Below are 27,887 nucleotides of genomic sequence, written 5' to 3' on the forward strand. Positions count from 1 at the left end.
TAATGAAAGATACAATGGTCATGGTAATTTCTGTATGCTACTGGGTACAGTTTGATTCGTGGTTAAGTTCAGAGCCTGAAAGCCTGTTCATTAAGGCATGCATGATGCTATACAGCACACTTACACAAAAATCTCCACAGAAATACACCCTGAAACCTGCTAAAGTTTACGTTTATGCCACAAAGTGTAGCTTCTTAGAACAAACATATGAGCTGCAGCCATTGCATGCTAAACTGTACCCCCAGTCTTTCCAACAGCTGACTGAACTGCTGATTTGCCCCCATCTCTTCTCCTTCCTCATCACCACTTGTTGCCATAGTGTTTGTGTGACTAACATCAGGACCTGGTAACTTATCTAACTCTACTTTCCAAGTGCCATTTCCATTGAACTTGGAGCTTTCTGTATGTGTAGTTGGATCTCATTTTAATATTTGATTTCATCTCAACTGTTAATGCAGCTGATTGAAACTGATGGTGCACAACATGGTAGATGAAAACATCTTGGGGAGAAGGTTCAGAGCCATACTGTGAAATTTCCACTCGTCTATAATACATGCCTCCAAAGTTAAGGGTGAAAATCCTTTGGGCAGACCAGCATACTCTCAGAGAACTTTATAGAACATGTTTTCAAATAAAAGGAAAGTTCTGTGTTTGTTTTCTCCCATGGAAAATTATCCAAAAACTCCTGCCTGCTATAAAATATTAAAATTGGAAATAATTAGTTAAAATAATACAGAAAACTGACTTAAAACAAGTGTTACATTTCAGCAATTAAATGCAGGGGCATTCAGTACCAGCATTCTTTAGACTCTGTGTCTCTTCTGTTTCTTGGGATTCTTTTTCCACACGTGTGTGTACACATAAACTGAGCACTGCACAATAAAAGCAGCTTACTAGCAGTGAAAACAGGAGTTCATAAAGCTCTTGTATGATCCATGTGATGCAGAAGATGATTACTGCAGAATCATTTTTAAATACTGCAGACTCTGTTATCTGGCTGGACTGAGCCTTACCATTATAACCCAGGTGCTCCTGTGCTATTCCTATAACATACATAACCAGGCCCAGGTCACCATGTGCCCTGCCAGAAACGTGCTGACTGGGCTAAGGGGGCCTTGCAATTGAGGTAATTAATCCTATTCTAATGTAGGTTAAGCAGGTGTGGAGCCAAACTCATCCAGGGAGAAAGTAGAGGCATCCTTAGAATTATAGTATTTAACTGGTCTCAGCTGACTTTAGGAAACTAGACCATCCTGTTCCACTGACCCAGTCATACAGGTGGAGACCTGTCTGCTCTAAATCCAGTCTGAGCAACAGGCTCTTTTTGACCTCCCTGCTCCAATCCTGGATTTAGACTATTGACACATATGACTGAAAAGCTGCTCTTTTCTTCCTCACCCAGTACAAAGTAAGTACATTTTTGCTGGAGGCTAAGGTAGATGAGTAAGGTACCTGCTTAGTTTAAAATGGACTAAATGGTTATCATAAGAGGATGAGGTTGTTCTAATTTTAATTCTGTATTCCCAGCATCTGCCATGATGCCTTCACAGGCCAATTTAAATTACATGTAACATTCATGATCCTGGTTACAACAAAGCCTAGAGGAATTTTAAAACTAAAAAAAAAAAAATCCTCTTTGTTTGGATGTACTTTATATTCTGAATATATGTACTTTATATTCTGAACAGTTGAAAAAAGCCTTATTTTTCTAGAGGAGAGAAGTCCTGTAAATACAAAAAGTGGTACCTTGTGAACATAAATAACAGGCTTGGTTCTACAGCATTTTACTCTTCTGCAAATTCCTCACCTACGGAATAATGTCAAGATTTGTTCCAACTTTCTGACTGTGTTTCTGAGCAAGGCATCTTCCTGCCTTGCGGCCACACATTACTTAGGAGAAGTTGGCTGTCCTTGACACATCAGTTGTACAGTTAGGGAACAGTTGGGAAAGGACACACCCTCAAAGCCTCTTTCAGAAGTTTAAATTCTTTCATACAATATGTTCTTAACCAGCAGTCTTTTAACATGTTGAACTAATTTTGGGGGATGGCAGTAGAATGACTTTAAAAAGATTATATGCACAGTAGACTGTGCCCTACTATTTCCCTGTATGGCACTCCAGGTGCTGCTCCACTTGCAAAACATCATTACTACTGAAATCTCAGATTCAGCTTGCTTACCAAAAACAAAAAAAAAAAAAAAAGAAAAAGAACAGAGACTACAGTAAAATTAAAAAGGTTAAGATACATTTAGACTTCCTACCCTCTGGTAATAAGATTAATTCCTTGTTGGCTCAGAAGAAGGAAAACTGTTACTGAGTCATCTGCAATTTACACAGACCTAATCTAGTAAACCCATTTGTCACACAAGAAGTGGGTACAAAGGTGAGTATTGTTGTCCTCTAAGCGGAAATACTTGCTTAAATCTTGATTCTGCACATTGCTGCAGAGTCCTAAGGTACTAAGTACACACAGGGGACAAAGAAAACTCAAAGCTCCCACTGACACAGTGACTCCTGATGGGGCTTTATCCCTTCAGGGCCAGATCCTTAAACAACAGAGGCTGGCACAGCACATTTGACTTGCACAGCCATGACAACTGATCCTACTGAAGGTTCTTGGTCTGTGCCTGTAGATGAACTAGGCAAACTACCATATGTGTTTTCTTTCAGAAATTCTTGTAATGCCTGATCACCGAGTAAGAACAAACCATATCCTACGGTTTTATTCTGGATCTTTTATATCCCCTCTCAAAAAAACACCCAGATGTGCTACTGAAATAGTGGGGGTTTTTTTAAATCTTTTTTTCACTCTGTTTGCATATTTAAAAGTGTTTGAATGTGATGCTAATGATGTACTTTTGGCCTCATAGGACTTTTGTAATACAATATTTGCAAGTGAGGAAGCAGGCTGTGTAAGTCAGTCTGCAAGTCACCCTGGGTAATACAGCGCTCCTGATTTTCCTACAAGACAACTAGTGAATAGGCTGCTACATCTTTTTATACTCTTGCATTTAAGAATCAAATAATAGCCATTTTTGTTTACAGAAAGAAAGTGAAAAGCACTGGCATTCATTACTGTTGATTTGCTCGCTTTTTATTAATCATTCCTTATTTTTAAGGGGCCACAGGAGTGAACAACATAATGCAATGGTAGGAAGGTATTTACCAATTTAGCACCTCATTATAAAACTACTCAGAAACCTCTTTGTCTCTCGTTTAACATAATAATTATTAGTGGCAACAAAAGTGGATCCCCACACTTGCACCATGATTAGCAAGTGATGAATTCAAGTTGAATATATTGCATTTTGCTAAGTAAACCTTATTATATCCCAAATCCTTACTCTAAAAAACATCTAATGTTAAGAAAATAATTTTCACTCCTGTTTAAATGCATGTTTCCAAATTAACCAGTAATATTCTGTAGAAAACTGCCTCTTTTATGCTTGAAGTCTCCAGCTGCCACACAATTTATATCTCTTTCCTCCCCTCTTTGTTTTTCAGCCATTTTCCCTGAATGTCAAAGTCAATTTAGTGCATTTCACTTTGCTGAATAAATCAGAGGCGAAATCCTTGCTAAAAGTGAAAATTTGATTTGCTAAAAGGAGCTTAGGGCAACTATTAATCAATATATCCAGAGTGTCAAAGCTAAGGCCATGATAGACATGCATTCATTTGGAGATTGGTTGAGGCAGATAAAGGGGGACACTGGAAGAAAAAAAAAAAAAAAGGTGCAACAGCCAGACAGCATAGTGTGTATGTTGGGGTCATGGGTGAAGGGAGAGGACTGTCCAAAAAAAAAAAAACAAACCACACAAAACAACAACCAAACAACCAACAACCAAAACCAACCACAAAAAAACCCCACCAAACACAAACAAAAAAACCCCAAACCCAACAACACCCTACCAAAAAACCCACACCAACCCAAAGCCCAAACAAAAAGATGACAGTGACTCAGAAGGAAAAGGAGACAAGTTCTTGTATATGAATAACAGGTGAACTTAGAGACAAAGTCACTGTTTAATTCCGACCTTGAGCAAAGAGGATTTTAATGAAGGATTTTTTTTTTAATTTAAAAAAACAAAACAAACAGAAGAATTGAGACATGTTCTTTTGTTACCTGTAAATTCTTTTCTTTGAGTTTTGTTTTGCTCTTGTCGATGATAATTCCTAAGCAATCTTTTTCAACAAATACATAGAGATATTAAAATCATAGCTAGCAGGAATTCCAGATGCTTTTTAAAAAGTCTTACTGGACATTTGCTTTATATTTATGTCTATTTCTCAGTTGATAAGGTGTTTGTATGCTTGGGATTATGTTCTTTATTTTTTTCCCCTTAGTTAATTCTAAGGCCAGTAAAAAATGCCAGAAGTGACTATCCCAGAAACTGAAGGGTTCTCTCTACCTCAGGATATCCATGTCCAACAGTACTGGAAACCTCACTTGTCCACTGCTGTGTCTCTCAGTTCTAACTGGAACCAGACTTTTCTGATCAGCAGACACATGAAGTATGTGCAGATTAGCAGACACACAAAGTGTGCGCATCTCTAACTGCACACATAGCCTGATCTTTTGTAGTGAAATCAGCTGAAATTTTTACACTTACTTCAGTAATAGGGCCATCAAAAACAGTCTGGCATCGTATCTCATGTGGATATATTAAACAATGTAAAAAAAACCACAAAAACACCGCAACAACAAAATAACAAACACCACACACCCAACCAACAGACCTTTCTGTAACTACTTTTTACCACACTGTAGATCCTTGTTTTGTTTTGAAAACGCTAAGAGGCTGTGGAAGTGTTTGTTCTGCATTATCCTGGAAATCCTATCTGCTCTTCCCTCCTGCCTTGCAAAAATCACTTAAACCTTCTCTGTGATACAGTATTTAAAAACAAAACAAAACGCAGCATAATTCCTAGCCCTTCAAATAATGGCATAGAAGAACCCCTGGCATTTTAGGCATGCAGTTGTTCCATTCTGCTCAGAGAAGCTTGAATCAACATGATGATCTAAACACTAGCAGTGTCAGACAGTCTATCTGCTAAAGCTCAGGAATAAAACTGGCAGTGAATTGCTGAATTCCTGTATTATAGAATTTAGTGACAGAGGTCAAGGAAGTCTGTAGGCCTTGAGAAACTGTTTTTGAAACTCTGCCTCAGATTACATGTGTTACAGAAGTTGTGAGTTCAGGAACATTTCCACCATAGGAAAAGCATGTCTGATTTCCACAATTAGAGCATGTTTGTAGAGGGAGTTAAAAGAAGAGCAGAGAGTGGGCTTTTGATAAACAGAAAGCAAAGAGAACTTGCAAAGTGTCCCAGATTGAACTATGATAAAGGGTAAGATGTCCTGATTCTCCATGAGGCTGAAGTTATTATTACTACAAACTTTGCATGAAACAGAACATACACTGTTCCTTGCAACTTGAGCAGTAAATACCACGTTTACATGTCCACCTGCCTGTGGAGTGACAGGCAGCCTGTGATAGGGGGCTCCAAGATACACACAGGAGTCTTCATGTTGTCTGAAATGGTCCTGAAGTCAGCTAGTAGCACTAGAGAAAGCCTCAGAAGAGACAAATTTTACAGCAGGAAGCAGCATGGTACAGACCTAAATGAAGGTTACTATTGCCCCTGCAGAGCTGAGATTCTGTATAATCTGCCCCAGTAACAATCCAGAGAAGAATCTGAGCATAAACAGGATGCTGGCTATAGCCAAAACGTGTGTAATTAATTATAAACACCAGGTAGTTTCAACACAGGATTTCCATCCTCTTCAAAGTCCTGTCAATGTGAACACTGCTGTAAGTAACATTCAGCACTTTGTCATTTAAACAGAGCATGTTTGCCCACTGAGATGTAGATACATAAATAACTACATCCATGGGACCAGGTACATATATACTTAATTCATATCTGCATGGACGTACTGTGTACGTAAGCTCTCATGTTTTCTTCAACATTAGCTTTCTAAAAGTGGCTAACTTCTCTGTACTTTTACCTACATTGGGTGGTATTTCAGAAACAGGTGATGAGAAAAGGGCATTTTAGAAATGACAACTCTCCAACAAATCATGTTCCTGTTCACTATTACAATGTTAAACTATACCCCTGAGTGTTGTTTTGGAAAGGGAAGCTTAAATATTGTCCTCCACAAAGAGTATGCCAGAATAATAATGTTTCATAAAACATTAACACTAAAATATTCAAAACATCCTTGGATTTGCTCCATCAAAATCATGCCCCTTTTCTTCCAAATATGAGCACCAGTGGCAGTATTAATTCCTAAATACTCCCTTTCTTGAACATGGTTACTGCTAGCAAAACAGGGATATAGCTGAAGATAAGCAGGCTTGTTTTACTAAATAATGTTACTAGTTATTTTTGATGTATTACTCTGATTTACTGTCTCCACACAAGTTTTTCATTTTAAGTGTAAAAAGTTGAATTCTATGGTCTGCTTGATGTTTTTTCATGCATGCAAATTTTTTTAGAGAACATTTTGTCTTTAGCTTCCTGTTATGCACACTTTTAAGAGCTTAATTTTTCTGCCTCCACTTAATATGAAAAAACATTGCACATTTTAGCTGAATGTCAATGAGACAGTTACATGACAGAAATCATGCCTAAACTACTCTGGTACTATGACTGGGTACTAACAGAATTCCACCCTATACTGGCAAAGAGTTTAATTAATACAATCCAACCAGTATGAAGTGGAATCTCCCCAAAACACAATGTAAAGTGTAGGAAACTCAACCACCAGCAAATACTGACTTTATCAGGCTTCTCTTATTTAAAAGATAAATAAAACAAAATCAAAAAGTCTTGCAGAGGCTTCATAAGTATATTTACAATTTGTTTGGGTCAGTTAATAGGGGTTTTGTCTCACCAGGCAGGAGACAAAGCAGCATTGGCTTCTCCCTAAGCACCTTCAGTATTTTACTAACAAAGTTACAGTACATCGGAATATTTTAATCTGACACAAAGAACAACAATAGATCTGACTGCTGGGCTGATAATCTTCTTATCACACCCTGTGAAACCTAGCTCTAATATTTGACTGAGCCTCCATTACTTGGCAACACATTCTAAAAAGGCCAACAATGGAGAGAGAATGAAGTGGAGTGTGGAAGTACCTCCATATCTACATAAAAGAGATTAGAGGCGACAGCGTTCCATTTTACAGCTCAATCATATTGTGTTAGCATGCGCTTATCCGAGCGCGGATGAAATTGAAAGAGAAATAAAAAAGAGTCAGGCAGATAGGAACCAGAAAAGCGAGGCATGAGCAATTTCCAAGGATATAAAAGGATGCTAATGGCGGGGCCCTGTCATTCTTAAAAAGGGCTATTAGGGCACCATCATCTGTTCTTGTGCCCTTACGCTCCTCTAACTAAAGTCAAGCATTTCCTAATGCCATTGTGATCTTTTTCTTCTTCAGATAAGACATGGTCATGTTTCATAACAACACACTTTCCATTTATTTGATTTATAAATGCAAGGAGACTAATTCTATTTACTGATAAAGGCTTTCCATATATATTTTTTCTTTCAATATTTCCTTTTGTAGATGGCATAGACCTTTTGTTCAATAAAAGCAACTATTGAAATGTTTCCAATAGCACAAAAAACCCTAATGATTTTATGAAAGAATTTGAACTTTGTGTAATTCTAAACCATTTTTTTAGTCAATGACTGCAAGAGAAAATGGTTGGCCAGAGCAGAATGCATATTGCATTGTTAACTTTTTTTATAGATAAACTAATTAAAAGACTTACTAGCAAAAACATTGTTTTGGCTTCTTCCACAAAGACAAATTTTACTTTGAGCTGCAATGCTTTACAGCCGAGATCTTTATTAGTTATTAAGCACTTGATATATAAAGGACTTTAATTATACTGAACTTTAAGAAATCACCACAGTAAAGAAAGATTTGCTGATTGCTGCTTTGCTGTGCTAGGCACAAATTCACTACTAGTATAATTAATTGATTCCAAGAGATTTACACCAAGGATTTACTTAGTTCACTAAGCTACACTGAACTTTTACACAAATTGCACCCTGTTTCTAACTCATCCTTTCCCCAATTGTTACATTTCTGCCTCCAATAACATTTGTTAGCTTAGAAAACAGTCAGCAAGCAGCAATCCAGCCTCTTCTACGAGTTGTGTCAGACGTAAGCTGAGCATTGGCAGTCCAAGTTCAGCAGTACTCAAAACCAAGCATTCAAAACCAAGCTACAAAAGCTCATCCCATTTGCCCTTTAGCATGTTAAGCCCTTTCACATTTTGATTTTTGTGATCAAATTCAAGACAAATGCAGGATAGATTTTAACACTGCCTTCTGTTACCAGAAAGTTTCTAATAAGATCATCTTTATTTCCTGGGATTGTTTTCTTGACATTCCTAAACAGGCATATGAGTAAACTTTGCTAGAGTGTGGCTTTACCATGGCATGGTTTTGAGTTTTCCTTGTAATAAAAGGCTGCCTCACGGCAGATACATTCCTCAACTAGATCAGGTACTTTACATTGTCAAGGCCAGTTTACAGCATTCAATACCTTTTCCATGCTAACTAAACACATAATTTTAAAGGTTGCTTAGTCCCATCCCTCTGCTCCTCCTACCCCAAAGCCAAATCAAAGCTGCACAGCATTTCACAAAGCAAACTGACAAAAGTTCCCTCGTTACTACTGTGTGGCATGACTGACTTCTTTGAGAGCTACTTTATTTTGGTTAGGGTGATTTAGGTATCTTCCAAAGATGAAACTCAAACTCACCTATTTAACTCATTCTGACTTAATTTGGGGTGCTTTATTAGCAACCAGTGTAAGACAAAGTAGCTAGTATAATATAGAGTGATGTTTAAATTAGTTTACAATTTGCTTGGGCTCATCTAGAACTGCTCTGAACAAAGCCATTCAGAAATGTCAGCTGTGTTCCTAACCACTGTAACAAATTGTTGCCTGAACGCTGCACACCTAATGACTTCAAATTAGCTTCACTGCGATATTGCCTGACAGTTCGTTACGACTGTTAGCAACATAGCTGGCGTATCATGACCAATAAATTGGTTTCAGTGTGGGCTGGGAAAGGGACTTCCATCAATTTGATTAAAGAAATTACTGTAGCATTCAAAGCATAAAGACAAACTAGTTTAAGGAGACAGAAATAAGTTAACTGTACCAGAAAAACACTGCTCGTGATACAAAAGCTTGTTTAGACACCATTTGTGGCACAGAGAACAACTAAATTTCAGTTGTGTCACATGCTGACCATTTTAGAAACTATAGCTTGTTGTCTCTTCTCTGAACTAAAATAATGTTTCATAAATATATATGTTCTTTTTTGTGTTTGTATTTTTTGAACATGACCCGGAAGCATGTACTGGAAGAACTGAGGTCTTGTGCTGGTTAGCACAGAGGAGAAAAACAAACCCACAACAGGAAGACTACCTCTTTCTATGTGATTTCTTTTGATACTATAAATTTAAAAACAACCCCAAAAACCAAAACACTCTTTAATTTTGATACACAACTGAGTGCATCATTTATTCTACTAATAAGGTATCCCAAAATCACATCTACAATGTGGATGATGGAATTAAACATTACCTGTTCTTATAAGGCTCCACTATTAAAGTTAGATACATTTATAAAGAGCTGATGAAAACCACACCAACATGCTCACTCACCTGCTGGACTACAAAAACACCTTAAGAAACAAGGGGGGGAAAAAAAAAAAATAATATTCAAACCTTTTTAGTGTGTCTCTATCATTTGTGAAAGGTGACGGACTGAGAACCCTGGAGACTCTCTCCAAGTTTGTCTGGTACCTCACAGAGCAAGCACAAATACCTCCACATTGGGGGAAAATAAAATATACCTGATCTGAAGAAATTACTCAATTTCTGAAAAAATGCTTTTGACAACACACACCCAATGCCTCCCCACATTCTTGCTAACAATAGTGCTAGTCTGCTTTTATAATATCAACACATTCCATGATATGGACTGCAGTCATTTCATGCAGTTGAAGGAGCTACTAAGCTATAAGAAGAGATCTTTCTTTACAATGCAGTACCTTCTACTGAAGAATTCAGTTCTCACACTAGTTCATTCAATGGAGAGAACAATTTTTCTCCGCTATGTGGAAATAACTGAATTTTTACACCTCCTGTGGTCAGTATAAGACAGTGCTGCATTTCTGTAATACAGGAACCAGATTTCAACTACTGCTGAACCAGATGACTACAGAGGAGAGGACTTGCACTGCCCTTCACACCAGACTAATGCTGTGGATAGCAAGGTAAGTTTAAAGGTAACACAGGAAAAAGGGTTGTTCACTAAGGAGCATGTAACAGCTTATTAACACAGTAACTCTAACTTATTAACACAATAACATTAAAACTTATTAACACAGCAACAATAATTCTATTTCCAAAGCAAGATATCTAACCCATGTCCTATGTGTGGAACCTTGAGAAAACTTCAGGCATTGTAGTAAGAGAACAAATTGTATTTTTCACCAGAACAGAGTAACCCATGCAATGATTTCTGTATGTCACCTCTTTGCAATAAATTCTGCATGTACCTGGAATATGCTTAGCCCATCCAATGATCACCACCAGTTCTCTGTCTGCCAGGTCACAAAGAGTGGTAAGTGCTTTGATGTCACTGTCTGGAACGGTGGGGTCAGGCATAGCATAGATCTTCTCTGGTTCAGCCACCAGCAAATGGGAGACAATCTTGTTATCTGTAAAAATAGTCCAGGCCAGTACAAGATTACCAGTAGTATCATTCTACTTTTCAAACAGATGGTTCACACTGCAAAATGCATGACAATTTTTCTTAAGATACAAAACCTAATTAAACCTTATTGTAACTTCACTGGCTTCTCAAGTGGTTACAGCGCAAATACATCTGTTCCATTAACAACATTTATCAAGGAGGCATCATGTTCTTAAGATGATACACTAAATGGAATGTCAAAAATGCATGACCACCTCCTAATATTCAAATACTAGCTTTGTAGAAAAATATTAATGTATTACAATGTATTTTGGACTGTGGAAACAGAAAAGTTTTGCCTTCCTCGCATTATCTGCAACCCTTGTTGTCCTGAAAGGCAGGTATATTTTTTTTTTTTGAGCGAGTAAATACCACAAGCAATTAGTCAGTCATTGAAATCTCTAAATTCTGCCAGTGATTCCAACTACCAGTCTTTATTTTGGATGTCACTGCTAGAAATGTTGCAACAAATATGTTCTCAGGACTTTCTCAGCACTCATTATCCCATATATCATCTATTATGGATACCCTGCCTGTAGAAATGTTAAGAATTAATCTCTACTCCTTGTGGCCTATTCTGTAGGAAAGAGAGAATGTTGTCATATATTTCCTTCTCAGTGAAACACACAAAATTAGCTTAAGTCAAAAAACAGACTATGATCTCTCATTTCCAGCCAGTAACAGGTATTAAAATTAGTAAGAATAAAGAACGTATCAACAAATGCAGACTCTACTTCAGAAAACTGAGTTTGTGCAAAGAATGATACTTTTACCATAGTCACACACTATTTTTATCTATAGAGCGTTATCATTTGTGTATTTAATGTTTACTTTTTTCAAGTAGATGACTTGTGAAATCTATTTGGAGTAATCCACTAAATTATAAGGAAAAGTGGAGAGGAATAAAAAAGAATAAAGAAGCCTCTAAGATTTACAGTACAGTGCTGCTATTCTATATTCTCTAAGTAGGAGAAACGTAAAACTAACATTATATCTATGTAGAGGCACAAAGGAAATCTCTCTCTGCAGGAGCCTAATTTGTTAGTCTGAGAAGGCAGAACTGAAAAAAAGGGAGGACTAATTTGTTAAGCCTGTTAATACAGGATATGTTACTATACTTCCAAATATATTTACATCTTACTTGTCAGTAGGTGTATTGTGTGATCTCAAATGCACCACCAGAATTTAAATCCCAAATGGCACCCTTTAGCCAATTTACACAAATCTCTTGCCTCAATTAGGATTAAGAGTTATGAAGCTTGATATAAATGAGATTCCACTGCAAGACACTGTAAAGTATTTTCTGGCTACAGAAAAAGTTGCCAGATTTTGTATAATTTTCCCCTTCTACATGTAAATCACGAGATAGAACACACTGTCCTCCTGTGGGGAAATGTAATGGAAGCTGATGGGGACATGGCTTGCCCAGGAGTGTCAGAGAGGCTCCCTACCAGCCCGTGATAGATTTCCCTAAAATACTCACTTGATTCAGATTTCTGATGCTTTACTGCTCTTTTATAACACAGACTCCTCAATTCTGATCTACTGTCTCTACAATTTTTGCTTTATTCCAAATTTGTGTGTCAGAAGCTATGATATATTTTAGCCCTACATAAAATAAGTGCAAGAGCCAACTGGAAGCCATCACATCAAGCATTTTTTATTACAAGGGGATATATGCATGCTTTATATGAACTATAGGAACTATGCCAACTGAGTAATTCTTGATCTCAATATTCTACTGATTATCAAACTGATTAATGAGGAATTCTATTCTTATTTAAAGATGACAGATGGTAGTTTTAACTTTTATTGGCAAACAGCCTTTGCACATTATTTTTCTATTTTTTGAACAGTCCTTTCATATTCTGTTTAATTTCACACTGAAAACAATCTTTAAGTGAGAAGAGATAACATTGCTTCTTCCCAAATTCCAATACTTTCACATGTACTGGAAAGTAGGATAAATAAATTAGAGTTTAACATCAGACCATACGAAGCTGAGGACTTGAGCCATGGGTTTTTAACCAGTGATAAATGAAGGAAGAAGCATTCACACCTCCAAGTTCTGAAGAAATGGCTAAAGCCCTTTTTTTTTTTTTTTAAAGTTAGGTTACTCATCAATGGCTTTTTGTAGGTGATTTAGGAATACTGTGTATTTTGACTGATGATTTGTAAAACTTCCAATTCTTTTTATTTCTGCAATCAACAAGATCTACAGGCAGACCATTAGATTCCATGGGGAAGATGGAAAACAGAATACAGACCAGAAGCAGGTGTAGGGAAGATCCTACAAACACCTGTTCTTTCTCTATAGGGGGGAAATGCTACAGGTATTGGAGTGTGGATTTTGAGTGTACTGAGAAAGCTCCATCACTCAGGAAACTGAATAGCCATAAGCACTGTTTCTAGGTAAATCTTATTTAACGTTTCCCTAATTAGAATCAATAGAACCCTATTTTCATTCTTGTGCCTTTGTTATGCACAAACTATCAGTCAGGGTCCAGAAAATCTCCCAGGCTACTTGCGCTCAAAGCCGAATCAACTGTTTTGAGACTTGACACTTACCTGGCAGGATCTGAAAATTAAGTTTTAGAAATGTTTGTTACAAAAATGTTTGTAATTGGACAAGCTAAGGAAAATGAAGGGAGACACTTAAATAATGAGTAATGATTTATAAGGAGGTTAGTTTATCTCAGGCAAATGGAGCTTACAGAAATTGGTGTAGTTATCTTAAAAGTAATACACTACTTTGCAGTAATCTTGGTTTTACATGGAGATTCCTGTATTTCAGTTAATACAAACCTCTGCTCACATTAAAGGGCTTGAGGGTTATGGGCTGGATTATTTTTTTGCCTGTTTGGTCTGGGCTTTTTTTTGGTATGCTAGGCTATCGGCATTTCCACTCAATGACAGTATCAAGTAAATGAAAAACTGACAATCTGTGCACTCAGGAAAACTAAACCTCTAATGAAATTAAGCATTAGAGTTTATTAAATTTTATTGTATTATCAGAAAGTTTTTATTATAATGTGCAAAATCTGCTTAGTGCAGCCCTAGATTGTATTTACAGAACAGTGGGACAGCTTATGGAGGCTGAGTAGAAGATGCCAGATTGGACAATTGAAGGAATATAATCAGCATAATGTTTTTTGGAAAGGCAAAAGGAAACTATGCCATATGTTCACTTAAGCCTTAATTTTATGTAAAACTGGCTGGTTTTTCTTTGACACAGCTAAAATGCCCTTTCACTTACAGTTCAAAGACTGTTTATTTGCTCTCCAGATCCCCATATGCTCAAACGTATTGTACACAGCACTGTCCCCTACCGGGGAATATGAATGGAAAGAAATTCCATTTTCCATCCAGTCAGGTATTTCCAGGAGTCTAAAACTGACATGCATGTTGTCAGTGGCACAGGGGCAGAAGCAAATGAGAGACAAAGTTTGCCCTCCTTATTTCTCTGTCTTATTTATCTGTTCTAGGAGCAAATTAACCTTCTCAGCAGGAGCAACTGGACGTGTGTATTCTCATTTGAATTCGGAAGAGTTTGCAACACTCAATACAGCGTGTCTGCCTTTGCAGAGTAATACACAAGCCTCCTGCACTACAGCTATAATGCTATTAAATTTACTTCATGGAATTAGTACAGTTGCTGCCTGAGTTTATATAAGCTGCAAAGCAAAACCCCTAACTATTTTTAGTTAATCGCAAAGAGGATGGAACTTGTATTTTAGCAATGAGGTGATCATCTCTCTCTTAATTTCAGCCTGGTGAGATACAATCAAGGACATTATTAAAATACAACAAAACAAAGCAAAAAAAAATAAAAATCTATTAGGGTACTAAAGCCCAAACTACCAATCTTTGCTTGTTATTAGTGTGGCATATTGCTGTTTTAATCTAATGCTAGGTAGTGCATTAATCTATACGTATAAATTAATGAGGCTGTTAATGTATTTTCATTGGGAGGTTGAGCAGTCAAACTCATTTAGTTAGTGAAAACTACAAAAATCACTTTCTTGTGAAATCTGAAAGTAGAAGCTTCAATGAACTAATGATCACAGTATGAACCATTTTATGTACCACTGAAAATAATGATAACCTGTAAATGTAAAATTTGCACTGCATAAACCATGCTTTTATACACTGCCACCTGTAAAAATACTCTTTGTTCAACTTCACTTGAGAAAGATGAGTGTATTTAAAATATGTTAACAGCTAAATGGATATAGCATTCATGGGAATATCTTCTGACCAAACCCTTGTCCCAGTCAGAAGGAGCTTAGCAAACAGGGCTAGGAGTCAATATGCTGCATTCAAAGAGAAACTTTGTAAAGCTTGTGTACTCACATGGCTTTTTTGCTGGCTGAACTAGCTGAGGGTTCAGGTATGGGCTATTTTCTGCATCTATTCTGCGCTTGTACTTCTGGCGACCTCCACGTACTCTGTCTAGGCGAACACCTACATTGTGAAAAATAAGTAAACACAATTAAATATATCATGAGAATGCCTTTCAGGTAACAATTTCTATCTCTTGCCTTCCAATATTTATTCAAAATGCACATTTATTTCAAAAGATTAATTTTAGGAAGCAAGCAAAAGCAAGTGCTACAAGTATTTGCAAACTGCTTTGATTTTTCACATATGAAAGATAAAGTGTACAAGATCATTTCCTATTTCTCTAAAAACAATTTTTCATATTTACATATTATTGAAAGCTACTAATAAGTTCAGTTGCCATATGAAAGAGTCTGATCTTAAGTCACCTTTGCCAGAAGCACAAAATTGTAATAAACACCATGAATATACAAGGCTAATACTGTGAGCAGAGAATTAGCACTTTAGAAATAATGACTGCAGCATAAAGTTTGGATAGTGAAAACCAATGGTTTTCAATAACATGGATTAATATGGCCAGAGCATACAAATTGTCCTTAGTAAAACAAGAATATATGCTGCTTAAAGACCTGAAATGGTTCATGAGGGTTTGAAAGAAATTGTATGGCTGTGTATTTAGATGTTATCAATACTGAATTAACATTTGTGTTCTACCTCCATATTGTTCATTGCTTCAATAAAGCATTCTGCTATCTCTTTTGTATGGATGTGTAGGTGTTTACCTTCCTGAAACAAGCTGTAGCTGCTCTCACAGACAAAAGGATAAAAGAGGGGGAGAAAAAAAGACAGTAGGTCCTATAAAACAATTAACTATTTTTATTTCTTTGAGTCACTCAGGCAGATTTCCAGACAGCCATGATGAATGCCAGTAAAATCAGGCAGTAACACAACACTGAGGTTTAAAAACTCAGCACACATGCAAGCCAAGTCATACCAAGTGCAAAATTTGTTCCTGATGACATGGACTTAACTAGATACAAGTGCAAGGACACATTAGGTATCAACAATCCCTGTGAGTGACCTAATAACGTGCAGCTCACCCCTGCAATTTTCATTCTCTATTTTAACTCTCCCCCCTTTCTTTATCTTTTCTATTACCATTATTGTGCCCTACTCTATTACTCACCTCCTTGACCTCTCCCTCACAGGAAATACCTCCAGAACCAGCTCCCAGAAAGCAGAGACGCCACCACCAAAGAATTTACTGCTCATATGCAAAGCAAGAAGAATATAGCCCAGAGTTTACATGCTGTGCATTAATCTGCACAGTCTAGTTACCGGGAAACACTGGCCAGTTTCCTTTCATCCTGAAAGCTCAGAAGATGATTGATTAGATTTTGGAGAAGGAAAGCCTTTTTACCAACTAGACAAATCCAAGACCAACTCTTGCTGCTTCTTTGGTTATGTTGTTTCTTCTTTTCTATTTCTTGCCTTCTTTTTGTTTGTTCTTCTATTTATTGCCGCCTCCCCCCCCCCAATTTTTCATTCTATCTTCTATTCTCCAAGCTGACAAGAAAGTAACACACTAGAACACTCCCTAGCTGACCCAAGGATCCAATTCTGTGTTCCTTGGCCAGCAGGGAAGGCTTTGCATACATGGGGTTCTCATCTGCCCCAAGGGACCATTGTTATCCATGTAGTTTAGCAACACAGGAGATACCTGGCTTAAGGAGACAATCCAAGTCTGCATCTATAATGCACATCCTGCCTCCTTAAGCCCACTGATTTATCTTTATTTGAACAGGTGCCCTTCTCCCCAGTTGCCGTCCCATCCATTTCAAAGATGCAACACACTTACTTTTTACTTCCATCCTTTTCTCATGTGGTTTGGAGGTACAATATCTCTTATCACCTCCAGGACCTCAAAGACATGAAGGCCATCTAAACATTTCGTTATTATTCCCATTTTGGGTTCCCACAGTATACAACAGAGCTAAATAGGTTTTGCTCACCAGGAAGGTTGGTAATGATCACTGCTATTGAATAGTGGATTTTTATTTGGTTTAGTGCAGAAGATTCACTATTTCACTCCCTCAAATTCAAGAAGTATATTTCTCAGGGTATGTCACCATCTATATTTTTGTGAATCACATTACACGAACTGCATGCCCAAACAAGTCACTGTGTAATTATGAATAAATTCTTGTATATCATATTTACCTATTTCACTACCAGACTTATGACCTATTTGTGGTCTAAGATATGCTATAAAATCCAGTGATTCAATCATCAAAGCATGGTTACTGTTATATTTGTTTCTAAAGTTATACCTAGAAATGCATCAACTACAACTACACTTTAAAAACTGATAGTCAAAAGCTTTTCAGAGCTAATGATGACTCAGTGTTCTCCACCCTTCAATTAGGGGTTTGAGTTATACCTGAAGCAAAAGGCATCTGGGGAAAATACACTGTTGTAAAAATAAAGAACCAAGGTTAGACAGAAACAGGCAGAGGATTAGAACAAGCCCCATATGATATTGGTGGGATTATTAAAAAGACTGCCCAGCATTTTAAGAAAAATAGATAGAAAATTATTTCTGCATAATTCAGATGCAATCCTTCTTTCTGCTTGGGAGCAGATTTCATAGTGATAAAAGATGGATAGCATCAGATAGAAGTATGTTTAATCAAAAAGCAATGGAACTGAAGCTTAAATTAAAATAATATAAATCTACCAAGATGAACAATTTTTTTTTACCTCCTTCGCATTTGCCAAGATACACATTCAAGCCACTCACATACTCAGTGGAAATACAGATGAATGTCACAATAGCAAAATTATATATAGATCCATGTACTCTCTGATTATGCAGAGCTATACCTACAAATATAGCTACTTAAAAAATAAATAAATAAAAGGGAATTCTAAATAACGGGGGAGCAACAGTATCACACAGTTTAAAATTACCTAAATCTACACTATAACTAGTTTGACTGTTAAAACGTTTTTGATGACACAATACCAATAGAATACAAATTAGAAGTTTATAACCCTATCATTAAAACTGATACAGAATTTATCATCAACCAGCCAAATACCAACAGTGGAGCTCAGCCCCAGTAAGGAGCCCCAGCCCAGCACCTGTGGATGATATTGGAGTAGTCATCAATCTTGTTCCTAACAACCGGGGGGCCACCAGGCCCCCCGGCCTTTGTTGTCACCACCACCATCACCCAGAGTGCACCATGGGCACTCACCAGAGATGAGAGGAGGATCCTCCAGCCCAGATGGGCTCAGCTTGGGGCTGCTGCCTTTCCTGGTGAGATTAAATAGGGGAGTGGGTGGGGAGGGCCAGGTGGACACACTTGGGGTGGGAGGAGACTCCAACAGAGCCTGGGTGGGGGGTAGGGGGTGTGGAAAAGGGGCAGATATGGTGGGAAAAGGGAGGTGTTGGTGGAAAAAAGGGAAGAAAGAAAAACAATTCTACCCATAAAGATCATCATTTGGGGTGGGAAGGGCTTATCATCTTGACCAGCGGTAACTGCTGTAATTCAACACATACTCTCAGACTATTCAAAAGGATGTTGTGGCATCTAGCTATGGCACAGGGTAAAGTAGACCTCTGCTTTAACTCTGCTGTGAATGTGGCCTGCCAGACCTTTCAGCATTCATTCACCCTGTCAGTCCTCAACCACAAAGTCAAAAGAAAAATATTCACCCAACTACATGAACTCATGGCACATCTCCCAGTAAATTGCACTGTATATATATATCATAGTTTCTTAGGGTAAAAACATCCCTTAAAGCTCCACTGAAGTCCAGCAAATTCATTGCCCACATTCCCCAACAATGAGTTTCATTTTTAAATACTTCAACAGAAATAAAAGCCCAAAAGATAAAAACAGGGATGACCACGGGGCATCTTATTTGGTGTCAATAGCTCTGCTACCACCTGTGATGTGATTTCAACAGTCAAGTGCAACACATTTGCTTTATACCTTGGGACAAGTAGAACCCATGAGTTCACGTGTTCAGGAGTACATCAGTAAAGGATAGGTTTGAGATCAGAACCAAACAACAATCTCAACTTGCTATGGAAGTGCTCCCTTTCCATCCCCACCACATGACAGATGTACAGCAAGCAGACACACTATACACCAACACCATTCCCACAGTACCCACCTCTACATCAGCACTCTCTATATACTAAATATATCACAATCTCCATTTTTGAGATGTGTAACCAGGTAACAATCCTTTTTTCTACGGATGTCTGGAGATTCATAGCATCAGAATAGCTTGGTTTGGAAAGGACCTCAGAGATCATCTGCCTGCCATGGCAGGGATGCCTCTCTGAGGCCTCACCAATCTGGCCTTAAACACCTTCACAGGGAGGAGTCATCCACAACCACTCTGGACAACCTATTCCAGAGTCTCACTACCCTCATACTGAAGAACTTCTTCCTATGATCTAGTCTAAGCCTATTCTCCCCCAGCTTAAAACCATTACCCCTAGTTTTGTTACTACACACACCCTTATGAAAAGTCCTTCCAGCTTTCCTGTACGGTATTGGAAAGCACCTATAAGGTCCCCCTGGAGTCTTCTCTTCTCCAGGCTGAGAATTCCAAGCATTGTCTTAAATTTTACAGTGAGACCAGTTAGAACAGACACCCACATAATTGCATCTTGTCTAGCCTTAGAATAACATCAGTAGGAGAGGCAAGAAAAAGAGATTAAGAGCAGAACTAGAAAAGAGCAGAAGGAATCTTAATGGCAGGTTCTGATGTAGTTCTCCTATATGGGACAAAATCTTGATAAAATGTTCCAGTTCATTTGAACATACTGTGCTTATTTGTAAGACTGCTGGGTAAGCTTGTGTGAATATTATAAACTCTGGGGTTTGCATTTATTCACACAGAACAGGAAAACCAGTTGATTTTTCCACCATGAATACAGGCAGAATGTATTTAGAGATAAGAATGCATGGTCATCTAATAACTCTTCAGACAATTCCATAATCTCTATAGCTCAAGATTAGAGAAGTGTGAGGCCAGTGCATTAATCCTACAGTCTGAAAGATCTGTAGTGGAAAAAATACTTACACTTTAAACAATGAAAGACCTCTCCTAATATAGTAGAAACATGAAGGAAGTAACACAGCATGAAGAAAAAGGATAGTATGAGCTATCTTTTCTTCTGGATGTGCATATTTGCTTTATGTGCTGAATTATAGGGATACCAAAGAGCTTCTGAAATAATTTTTACAAAGTATTTGGATAATACCCTGTGTGGGTAAAAATTCAGCTAGAGATGCACAACATGTGTCCATTAGGCAGGCATTATTTTGAAAACAGAGCTCTAAGTCACCAAAGACAGCTATGACTCAAAGCCTTCCTGATGTACAGCTGAATTATCAGTTAGCAGGGGAAAGCTTTGGTGTTTTGTTTTCTGATAGCTATCTGCACTATTAAATACACTATTTAGTGTAGCATAGGAAGTCTAAAAATCATCCTCCTATTTTACATTCAGTCAGTATTAAAAAGCATTTGTTAACATAGGGTAAAATTTGCACTTCAAGACGTGCCTGTAAAACTATTTCATTCAGGAACCTGCCCATATAATGGACCAAAAGACAAAACAGAGTTCATTGCTTTAATATCCTGCTTGCTCTGTGACTATGAACAAGTTGCTTAATTTATGTGTTCCCTGGATAAAGATTGTAAAAACAATACAGTTGTGGGCTTATTTTTTCAAAAATAGTATTAGGACAGATTGAAAAATCAAAACAGGAAGACATTGCTTTTGTAAAAGAAGTGATTCAAGCCAATTTTTTATTTCAGATTTTGCTCATTTAATAAACAAGGATGTTTCTGGGCAAGCAGATGTAAGTAACATTTTGGAAAATTCACTTTTTTTTCCAGATGTGGGGGATAAAAATGCAGGAACAGGGAAAAAAAATTCTCTTTAGTTAAATCCCAGAGGTGGTATGGATTTTTTTTCAGTTTGACAAAAGAACTGGTATTAAATGTGTTACACAGCTCAGTACTCAACCTCTCTTGAAAGGAACATTAACTTTGTATGAACTAATCATCTACATGCTGAATTTTTGTGCACTGCCATTTATGCATTAAAACATAAAAGAACATGCATAAAATCTACTTAAGTTTTCCCATGCAAATGAGATTTTGTGTAAATAAATTCTATTCTTTCCTAGCACAAGTAATTTCTACTGAAGATCCTCCATAAACAAAAATGTTCACACGAAGAAAATGTGGCATTAAATGTTTGAGAGTCCTATTGTTGCTTTACATTTTTAATGGTTCTATGAGGCTAAGTATTCTAATCTGTGACACTCACAAATACAAATTAGGTCACAAGCAACAGGTGACAAGTTTTAATTGAATGTCTTCTGTCTGCAATTCTGACAAAAGGTGAATGGAAATAAATGAGTCTGGCAAGACAGCCCTGAGCCTTACAATACCCAATATCTCATTATTTTTAAACAGCTATCTATAAACTGATGCTGACAAGCCTTGAACCTTTTATTTCTGTTCAAGAAGAGGTGAATGTGCAAAAGAAGAATAAAAAAAAGAAAAAGGAAATCAGGACAGCTACTTTGTTGCATTAAACATGCAATACCCACTATTAGCTCTCAAATATCACAATATAATACTTTTTGCACTTTACATAAAAACTTATTAAAAAAACCCAGCCTGTTTCTTTTCTGGAAGAGATATACTCTCTGCACTCAGTTCTGAGAACCTAAATGTGATCTTTTCTGATCGTTAGACTACCAGAACTTGATTAGAATTATGCTAGACTCATGCTGATTTTAAAGAGACTGTAATTAGGTCACTAAATACAGGCCACAAAACTTGCTCTCTTTTCCTTCTCTTTTCTGAAGGAAGGACCCACATAGCAGCAAAATGTATGTATTTGTAAGCTGTGAAGGAAAAGCATAGCAGAACGAAGACCATGAATATGTAAAGCCCTGATGCTTCTGAAATTAAACAGTTAGCATCATATAATACTTCTCTCCACATCCCCTGGATTACTACTATACTAATAATTGGGATATAGTATAAAATACTGCAAAAGCTGTGTAAAAGAACACCGAAAATACTGTTGCTAATTGCACCATTATACCTCATGTCAATGAGTATGCTTATACATCATAACCATACTATTTAATTTTATATGCCTTATTCTTTTAATTATGTATATGACGTCCTGGGACAAGGTATAAGAATAAAGGCAATCTATCACTAACTCAACACCACAGTTCTTACCCCAATTTATTTAAATATTGTTACACAAGATGCTATCTTGTTTCAGAGTTCAAATTACAATCAATTTAATGAAGTGGAGCTTGCTGGGCTGTAAAGTCATTACTGCATCAATACACTTGTAACCATTACTTTAAGGTGACAAGCACAGACTGGGCAAGTCAGCTTGGCTGGTGATCCAAGGAAAGGGCATGGCACACCAGGACACAGAAAGGTCAAAAAGTTTGGGCAAGGCTACAGCAATGGCTGAAGGTCAAAAGCAGGCCTTTATTCTAGATCATATCACCAGAGCTTATAAAGAATTCAAGAGCTATGCTAGTGACAACTCTAATAGAAAAGAAGTCTAACAGAAGTTCTGGACCATTTGCTGGTGATTCTCAAGAGAGATGGGAAGATTGAAATGAAATGCATTATAATAATTGGACTGTGAAGTATCAGTAGCATGAATCAAGATCTCAATACCCTTTTCAGATACAATAATGTGCAGTTTTGCAATATTTCACTTAGTGACTTGGATGACGTAGGATTCTGGAATTAATCTGAGATCCAGAAATCATGTGAGTTGAAACAGCTACATAAAATCATCTTGGTCTTATTGGGACAAAAAAAATAGCTTGCTTAGAATTAGGATTTCTATCTAGAAGATGTGATTTCATGTTTTGCTTTGCTGGAATAGAATGAGAGAAAGAGAAAGGATTGCTCTCAGGCTACTAGAGCTTTAAAACTGATGTACTGAAAAATTAAAAGTTCTTCACCCTAACAAACAAGTTTCCTAATTTTGTGGAGTTAATTTTTCTGTGCTGAAATGTACAAGGGTTAAGAGGATCAAAATTTAGATTACAAATTGCAGTCATCTAGCAAAGACTGACTAACGGTGTCAGTTAAGGTGGACTTATATTGCCAATTGAGTCTAAATAGGCCTTGGTGCAAAAACATTCTCACAGAATTTTGGACTTCTCCAAGGTTTATTCATGAAAATATAATTTTCACATTGTCTTCTCAGTGTGAACTTACAATACTAGTAATGTTATCTTTCTCATATTTATCTATTGACTACACTTATTTATCTATTGACTACACTTTTGTAGTTTTTTTTATTCTTTTAAACCACAAGATAATGAACTGTGGAATCTCATAAATTTCACGCTTCATCCTTCAACCTTCTTCAAAAGGTAGATGTGAGTCACAGAATTGTCAGGGTTAGAAGGAACATCAAGGATCACCTACTTTCAACCCCCCTGCCATGTGCAGGGACACTCGGGTTGCCCAGAGCCACATCCAGGCTGGCCTTAAAAACATCCAGGGATGGGGCTTTCACGACCTCCCTGGGCAACCTGTTCCAGTGTCTCATCACCCTTATGGTGAAGAACTTTCTAACATCTAATCTAAATCTACCTTCCTCTAGCTTGGATCTATTTCCCCTAGTCCTATCGCTAGCTGACACCCTAAAAAGTCCCTCACCAGCTTTCTTGCAGGCCCCCTTCAGATACTGGAAGGCCACAATAAGAATACTGAACTTCATTTTTCTGAAGGCTATTCTATGGCACTTCAAAATCTAGACCAGGTGGCACAATGGGAATACAGCACAAGATGCTTAAACCATGTTTCAGGAGACTTTTCATTTTTATCATGATTTATAGCCTAAGTATGCTTTATCAGTTTTAACCTATGCAGAAGACTGTAGTGGAAACCAGAATAAGCGAAAGTAATTTAATGAGTGTATGCCAGCTTGATGTTGAAAAATATGAGACATTTTTAAACCTAAGCATCAACTTTATATGAAAACATGAGCTTGGAAAATGTAAAAGATAATTTTAAATTTTGGCATTGTTTTGTAGCCAAAAAAATGAGCATTTTTTTTTTCTGTACTGTCATTATATTTGCAAATTTATTCTTTTTTTCAATATTAGACAGGAGTTACACAACAGGGTTTCGTTTAGGGTCTTGGAGTACTCTTGCAGTACAATTAGAGGTTAAGTACGACTCCAAGATAAAATAATACATTACTAGTTTGGATGCCTTTGGCAAATGACACAGCTTTTCTGTACTTTGCTCTTCCTGCCCACATATTTTAACTTTCTGTTTCTTAAAATTCTACCTGCTACAAGAGTAAAGTTCAACACTGGCTTCAATAGAGTTCATAGTTCAGATAATCACATTTTATGACTGTGAGGAATTTGAAATTTCTGGTTCCTACTCCATTTCTGACTTCTCTAAATAGTTGCTTATTCTAAAAAGGGAAATATTTACCTGCAACTTTGGTAGGAAAAGGACCAGCAATCTACATTAATATGTCCAGAAGGTACTGACATACATCACCACAGCACCTTCCCATGCAGTATTGCTCCTGCCTTAAAATCTCATTCTATTCTATTCTATTCTATTCTATTCTATTCTATTCTATTCTATTCTATTCTATTCTATTCTATAAAAAATAGGTCTAAGGGGTTTTTTTGTTTGTTGTTTGTTTCACTATTTCCAGTGGGTTAAGGTGATGATCATTCAACAACAAACCCCAAATTTCAAAACCAAATGGTGAGATGGGCATAAAACCAAGACATAGTATAGTGAAATAAAGAAAATAATGTAAGATAACAATGGAGTGGAATTGCTTCCTATTAGTGTTATCTTTCAGCATTGTTTTGAAAGGTGGAAACAAAGAAGGGAGATACATTCTCTGGAGGTGGCATGTAAAAACATTCCATTACATGCAGCTTAATGTAACACTGGGAAAATGCACTTGGAAAGAAAATATTTTTTTTCCCCTCAAAAAAAGTTGGGTAGTAGTGCACTTAATGATCTGCAAAAATCCTGATAATTTACTCCAAAAAATCTATTTTGTAATTAAAAAAATTAATTAACTAGACAAAATTTTACAAATATTGTCCCATAATTTCTGGTCATGACAGTAACAGCTTCACTAAATCCTGCAAGAGAATTACTACAGAATATTTTCATCTACAACACGCTACAACTAATCTGAAACTTTCTTCTGCCCTCCCCAGTATGAAGGAATGTAACTGTGTATCCTTAATATTAATTTCAAACCTTTACTCAGAGGTTAAATAGAGCAAACCAACTTTTAGTTCAGAACTAAAAATCTGTCTTACAGCAGAGTGAAATGAGGGCATTATAATATGGCATTTCCAAGATAATAGCTCTTTATCATAGCTCCTCACTGTACAAATATCTTTGCATTCACATATACATTCTTACATATATGAGAAGTGTTCAGACTCACAGTCCAAAGCCCAGTGCATAAAATCAAAATGTTGCATCATTAAATCCCCCAATGTGTGTTTGATTAAAAACCATCTGATTTTGAACTCATGAGGGATCCATTCATAGAATCATAGAATCACAGAATCAGTCAGGTTGGAAAAGACCTCAGAGATCATCAAGTCCAACCTGTCACCCAACACCTCATGACTAACTAAACCATGGCTTCAAGCACCATGTCCAATGAACACTTCCAGGGACGGTGACTCCACTACTTCCCTGGGCAGCACATTCTGATGGCAAATCACTCTTTCTGTGAAGAACTTTCTCCTCACCTCCAGCCTAAACCTCCCCTGGTGCAGCTTGAGACTGTGTCCTCTTGTTCTGGTGCTGGTTGCCTGGGAGAAGAGACCAACCCCCACCTGGCTACAACCTCCCTTCAGGGAGGTGTAGAGAGCAATAAGGTCTCTCCTGAGCCTCCTCTTCTCCAGGCTAAACAACCCCAGTTCCCTCAGCCTTTCCTCATAGGGCTCGTGCTTGAGACCTCTCCCCAGCCTCTTTGCCCTTCTCTGGACACGTTCAAGTGCCTCAATATCCTCCTTAAATTGAGGGGCCCAGAACTAGACACAGTACTCAAGGTGTGGCCTTGCCATGGAGGTATATTGATGCTCACAATCTCATACACAGAACTCTTCTCAAGAAATATTTGTGTTTTATACAAAGTATCAGAGTGCACAAACATTTGTTCCAATATTTGCAGAGTACTGATAATACTCCAGGTGTCACTGGAAGATCTGTTTGAAGGGATGCTGTCAATGCACTAACATTTAAACAGGTATTTGTATATTTACATAACACCATCAAAACAAATGCTTTAAAAATGTTTTCTCTTTTATCTTTATATAACTTTTTCCCTGTTATTCCATAAATACCAGCATCAAAGAATTGTGGATACATGAGAATCAGACAGTGAAACTGAGCAGGAAAAAAAATATCTACCAAGTTCTGATGATAAGTTCTGCTTTTGTAAGAGAAGGCTCCAATCCTTCAGTTGGATTATATAGGCAAATCTATACAGCCTATAAATGCATCAAATTTTGTGAAAAGTCATATGATTTTTAAAAATGCCTTCCATTTTTTGAACCTCCTAACATTTGTTTCTTTCCTCTCAACAGAAAAAGGACTGAAATATTCCTGTTTATACATACTTTTTAAAAATCCCAAGACTTCAGCTGGCTTTACCAGCTAAAATCTGAAAAGAGTATCAGACTAAATTTTTCACAGTTCTTTTAACAAGTGGTTCTTTGTTTCACCTTGGTAAAGCAACAGAAAAGAAAATGAAACACAAGGGGTTAACAGGTACAGGCAAAGTTCTGTGGACATAAATTTTAAAAATCTAGAGTAACTCTTCATTTTGAATTTTAAGTATTCTCCTGAACATATTTAACACTTCATTCATACCCAGAGTGTAACTGAAATATATTAGCTCTTATTTCCTGCCAGCCTCTTAACATGACATACTGCCTAGCACACTGGAGTGATGGGCTATCCTGCTTGTGGTCCCTGCATCTCGAGGTATTACTTGAGCAATTAAGGGAAAGTTTATTTGTGACACCACTGTATTGATACTACTGCTAGATTTCTGTACAAAAGGATAATGGCTAGCCTGCACAGTGACTATTGTTTCATAGTTAGAACTAGGAGTGGATCAGAGTTGACGCAGAAAATCCCAGCTGAAAAATGTTAATTGCAATGTGCTCAGTGTTTTCCAGCCTGACTGTCCATAATGCTACAAACAAGTTATACTATGAGGTAAATTGATTTCACTTTAATAAAACACAATAAATTTCAAAACTATTAACAATATACTCTGATTATAAACTGTCTCTGTTCTAAAAGAGATTACCTAATCTCATAGGTAATGTTGGGCCTTTGGGAAATGAGTTAATAAATTCTAGTTTTCTAAACCTAGCAGACTGATTTACTGCAAAATTCCCCCATTACTGTTATAGAAGATGTCTATCAAATTGTTTATGCGAACAAATTTATGGAAAATATCCAAGAGTAATGCTTTGTTCTTATTAAAATACATGAATATGTATGTCATTTTAGCCAGACTAAATGAACAAAGAGAAAAAAGGTCAACAATTGTTGTCACAAGAATTATTCTTTTGCACAAGAAACAACTCCCTGCTAAAAATGCATTTATATAAAAAAGATGTTTGTCTGAAGAGA

At 37.1% G+C, this 27,887-nt stretch overlaps 1 protein-coding gene across 14 annotated transcripts in view; it reads right to left on the bottom strand.

Annotated features, from left to right (window-relative positions):
* Positions 1 to 27,887, bottom strand: part of ESRRG (estrogen related receptor gamma) — a 412,676-nt gene that overhangs the window by 38,009 nt on the left and 346,780 nt on the right. For all 14 annotated transcript variants that reach the window (XM_054170053.1, XM_054170113.1, XM_054170100.1 and 11 more), the window contains 2 exons: positions 15,156 to 15,266; positions 10,606 to 10,767 (listed from right to left, as the gene is read on the bottom strand). In XM_054170053.1, coding sequence (XP_054026028.1) covers positions 10,606 to 10,767; positions 15,156 to 15,266 — 273 coding nt within the window. The remainder of the gene's footprint in view (positions 1 to 10,605; positions 10,768 to 15,155; positions 15,267 to 27,887) is intronic.

Source organism: Dryobates pubescens, chromosome 2 (assembly GCF_014839835.1).
Source record: "Dryobates pubescens isolate bDryPub1 chromosome 2, bDryPub1.pri, whole genome shotgun sequence".
Lineage (NCBI taxonomy): Eukaryota > Metazoa > Chordata > Aves > Piciformes > Picidae > Dryobates > Dryobates pubescens.